This window comes from Culex pipiens, chromosome 1, assembly GCF_016801865.2.
Source record: "Culex pipiens pallens isolate TS chromosome 1, TS_CPP_V2, whole genome shotgun sequence".
Taxonomy (NCBI): domain Eukaryota; kingdom Metazoa; phylum Arthropoda; class Insecta; order Diptera; family Culicidae; genus Culex; species Culex pipiens.
The window spans coordinates 80585547-80589891 of NC_068937.1; the positions used below are offsets into that span (position 1 = coordinate 80585547).

A 4345-nucleotide genomic window follows, 5' to 3' on the forward strand; every position below is an offset into this window, starting at 1 on the left:
ACGGGTTAGTTTTGACAGCTGCTTCTTCTTCTTCTTAGTATCGTGATTTTTCTTTTTTGTTTTGGTTGAATTGAAATTCAATCAGAAAAAAAACAGATTGAAATTTTGTTTAAACTTTGAGATTATTTTTTATTATTTCTATCGTACTTAAGTTAAAACCATTACAGGTTTCCCGACGACGGTTTCCTATATGTACTTAGCGCCTTTTGAATTATTAATAAAAACACGAGTCCCAGCCCCAAATTCCCAATTTTTAATCATCTTTTTTTCGCAAAATTACATAGGCTTTAGTAAAGGAGATTATGTGAAATTCGTTCTGCTGCTTCTTGCTGCTGGACGTCCGCGTAATCTGGATAGCCGATTGCAGACTTGCCGGTTTTCGTTCCGATCGGGTGGATTTTATTTTATCTTGTCCGCTGACTTGGAGAGTCGCATCGGATGATTCGACCGTACTAGACGCCGGGATGATTTACGCGGGATTCCATCGTTTTCGTCTTGGCCGCCGTTGATCGTATCGGATGATTTCGTCGACTGGAGCGCGGCCGCTTGGTCCAAGTGAGACTCGTCGTCGTCGCACCGAGGTTAGGTTGATTGGCAGGCATTCGAATGGCGGCGATCCGTGCAGGAAGATGTTACGATTCTATCGGAGGAGTTTCTCCACGATCGTCGGTAGCAGGATCGTCGACATGGTGCTGGTCGTGTTCTGTCGAACCGGTGTCCACTGCTGCAGTAGGTAGATCTTGCTCGTCGCCTCCCCCGGGATGTTCTCATCCGCAATCCTGCCAACTTGGTATAGCTGGGTTACGATGCACGACACCTCCTAGCATCACTGATTTGGCCGTGGGTCCGCTGGTCTTAAGTTCCCCAGCTACTGCAGCCACCATGCTCTACGGAATGAAGCATTCGTTCTACAGTTGGTCCACTAGCAACAAGCAGGTGGTCGCAGCGACTGCGAAGGTGGTCCACTCTTAACCGCTGAAACCATTACCCTGGTAGGTCGGCGGAGGAGGAGGTGGTGCTGGCGGTCCAACGCAATCGGAGGGTTCGGCACGACAAAGGAATTGGGACGTCGTCGAGTGTTCTCCGCCGCTGAACCATGCGCGCCTGGGTCATGCTTTCGAACGGGTAAGCCGCGTCACTGCTGGCGCCGACACCGTCAGGTGCGTTTGGTACGAGCACCGCCAGCTTGCCGTCCATCGGGTTCGGCAACTTAGACACGACGGTGTCACTCTCCGGAGGGGGCACGAGCAATTACGCCGCGACCGGCCACTAGAGGAGCCCTCGCTGGGTGTTGTTGAAGCGGTGGATTCTTCTGAAAAAGAGACAAACAAAGAACGATCGTTAGTACAAGCTGTTGACGACTTCCAACATCCCACTCGAACTCACCCGTCGAAAGTACGATCTCCTGGCCAACCAGCTAGACCGACAGCATCGTGTCGCCGACGACGTGTCGCCCTCAGCACGCAGGACAGGTCCGACCTTAGGCCCACACATTCCGCAGCTGGCTGGTTCCAGTGGCCACAATTTTCCAGCGGGCGCATCGAGATCGGCCGTTTAATTCAAAGTTGGCCAACGTTCAAATCGAGGAACACCCCGCGACTGTCCACCTGAATTAAAAATATTTCAAAGTTGATTTTGATTATAAATAAAAAGTTTTAAAAACTTACGTGTGCTGTGAAAAAAATCTTGCACGCGTGCTTCCGCCGCAGAAGCGCCTCAAGACCAGTCCGGCCAAGGCTAAATCGGTCATCACTGCCAAAGCGTCCCAGCCACTGGCGTCGACCAAGGCAGAGTTCGGTGCCGCCAAAAGCGCCGGGAATGTGGACCGCAGAATGAGAACCCCGACGGAGGTTGCACACGTTCGGCTCTGGTGGCCTGTCCCAGCATTAGCAAAATGTTAGGAATCTGAAAGAGGAGTCGTCTGTTATTGGGTGAATGGTCCAAATCCTTAGAAATGTAGCGTAACTCACCAGTTCGATTATTTCCACAGCAAAAGTTTTTTTCCCCGAAAAAACGTGGCGCGAATGAACAGGACCGAACAAGTTTTGCTTTTTGCTTTTTTTTCCTAACACTTTGACGTTTGATTGAAAAAAATCAACAAGAAAACCGCTTCGGCGAAACGCGGCGAAATGTCATCGAGGTTCTGCCGTACACCAGCAGGTGTCGCTAATGTGCTAAAATGGCTCAAACGGAATCTAAACGGAGTCCAACCGGAGATTCCGTTTAGAAAATTTCGAAGCAATTTTCGAAGCGGAATTCGAAGCGGAATGAACCCGTCAAGCGGAGAACGGTTTGATTGGGTTGCTGCGCTTGAAATAATTTCGGGTGCACGATTGATTTCAAGCAACCATAAATTTCACCAAAATGGAAACATATTTGCAACATATTTGTTACATTGTTGCAACACCATCAATTTCTCCTACAAATATTAGCATCGCATAGGAAACATTGCCGCAACACGTTCACAACTATCTGGCTATTGTTGCCAATCGCGTTGTTGTCGTGCGCTTTTTTTGTCACCAGGAGTGTTGCGTACATGTTGCCTGAGCAATATTGGATTGTTTTGAATTAGTTGCAAATAAGGCTTGGCGACAATAAATGCTGCTTGGGCAACTCAGGGAAAAACCACAGAGGAAAAACTACGCATGTTGTTCTGTAGCTTCAAAACGAGGAATACAAAATCCCATAAAAGAAGTTCATATTTTAAGTAATCTAACGACAATCGGTTACATAGTGATTTTGATTTAGAAGAATTTATCGTGGAAAACGTGAATTTTGCAAGTGGATCAACAAAAAACGTGGACGAGAATCCATACAATGTTCCATAAAATAAACCGTCTAAAATTCTAAAACACCGCAAAAATCCAATTTTAATTGGAGGGGGAGGGGGGGGGAAGTCTTCAAAGAGAGGTGGATTTACTCAAGAAGAAGGGGAGGGAGATTGAACGGAAATCAGAAACATTAACATAGCATAAACCGCCATTCCGGGCATCAAATAGACAGAGCAAGAATATTAAAATTCACCACTTTAATGCATGTGGCCTCAAATATATGAAAAAATCGAAAATTAAACTTTTTTTTTGGAAAAATATCAAAATTTATTTGTTTTTATTATACTAAGTACAAAAAACACAAAAAAGTCAAAAAAAAGCAAAAAAATATTTTTGGGCTCTCGCTTATATGGAAATACCCCATAGTGCATCGGTACTTTCCGCTTTTGACTGGACCACTCCCGCCGATGAGCCGCCCGAACGACCCGCTACAGGCTCCAGCAGGTAGTAACGGACCAAGTTCCGATACGGCCCTGCTTCTGAAGACACCGAATGTGCCGCTGCCACTGCTGTTACCTCCGATTGACCCGCCGAGAGGTTCGCCGGGTAGCACCGAACCAAGTTCCGATCCTGACCAGCGATTACCTCCGTCGGGGACTGTACCACTCCCGCCGATGAACCGCTCGAACGACCCGCTACAGGCTCCGGCAGGTAGTAACGGACCAAGTTCCGATACGGCCCTGCTTCTGGAGACACCGAATGTGCCGCTGCCACTGCTGTTACCTCCGATTGACCCGCCGAGAGGTTCGCCGGGTAGCACCGAACCAAGTTCCGATCCTGACCAGCGGTTACCTCCATCGGGGACTGTACCACTCCCGCCGATGATCCGCTCGAACGACCCGCTACAGGCTCCGGCAGGTAGTAACGGACCAAGTTCCGATACGGCCCTGCTTCTGAAGACACCGAATGTGCCGCTGCCACTGCTGTTACCTCCGATTGACCCGCCGAGAGGTTCGCCGGGTAGCACCGAACCAAGTTCCGATCCTGACCAGCGATTACCTCCGTCGGGGACTGTACCACTCCCGCCGATGATCCGCTCGAACGACCCGCTACAGACTCCGGCAGGTAGTAACGGACCAAGTTCCGATACGGCCCTGCTTCTGGAGACACCGAATGTGCCGCTGCCACTGCTGTTACCTCCGATTGACCCGCCGAGAGGTTCGCCGGGTAGCACCGAACCAAGTTCCGATCCTGACCAGCGATTACCTCCATCGGGGACTGTACCACTCCCGCCGATGATCCGCTCGAACGACCCGCTACAGGCTCCGGCAGGTAGTAACGGACCAAGTTCCGATACGGCCCTGCTTCTGGAGACACCGAATGTGCCGCTGCCACTGCTGTTACCTCCGATTGACCCGCCGAGAGGTTCGCCGGGTAGCACCGAACCAAGTTCCGATCCTGACCAGCGATTACCTCCGTCGGGGACTGTACCACTCCCGCCGATGATCCGCTCGAACGACCCGCTACAGACTCCGGCAGGTACCCGGTCCGCGGGGACATGTGAAGGGTCCCTG

General features: G+C 50.2%; 1 protein-coding gene across 1 annotated transcript; it reads left to right on the plus strand.

Annotated features, from left to right (window-relative positions):
• Positions 1-3238: 3238 nt before the first annotated feature.
• LOC120431738 (uncharacterized) lies at positions 3239-4335 on the plus strand. The gene is made up of 2 exons (XM_052705986.1): positions 3239-4196; positions 4238-4335. The coding sequence occupies exons 1-2, from the start codon at positions 3239-3241 to the stop codon at positions 4333-4335; spliced, it is 1056 nt and encodes a 351-aa protein (XP_052561946.1).
• Positions 4336-4345: the final 10 nt, after the last annotated feature.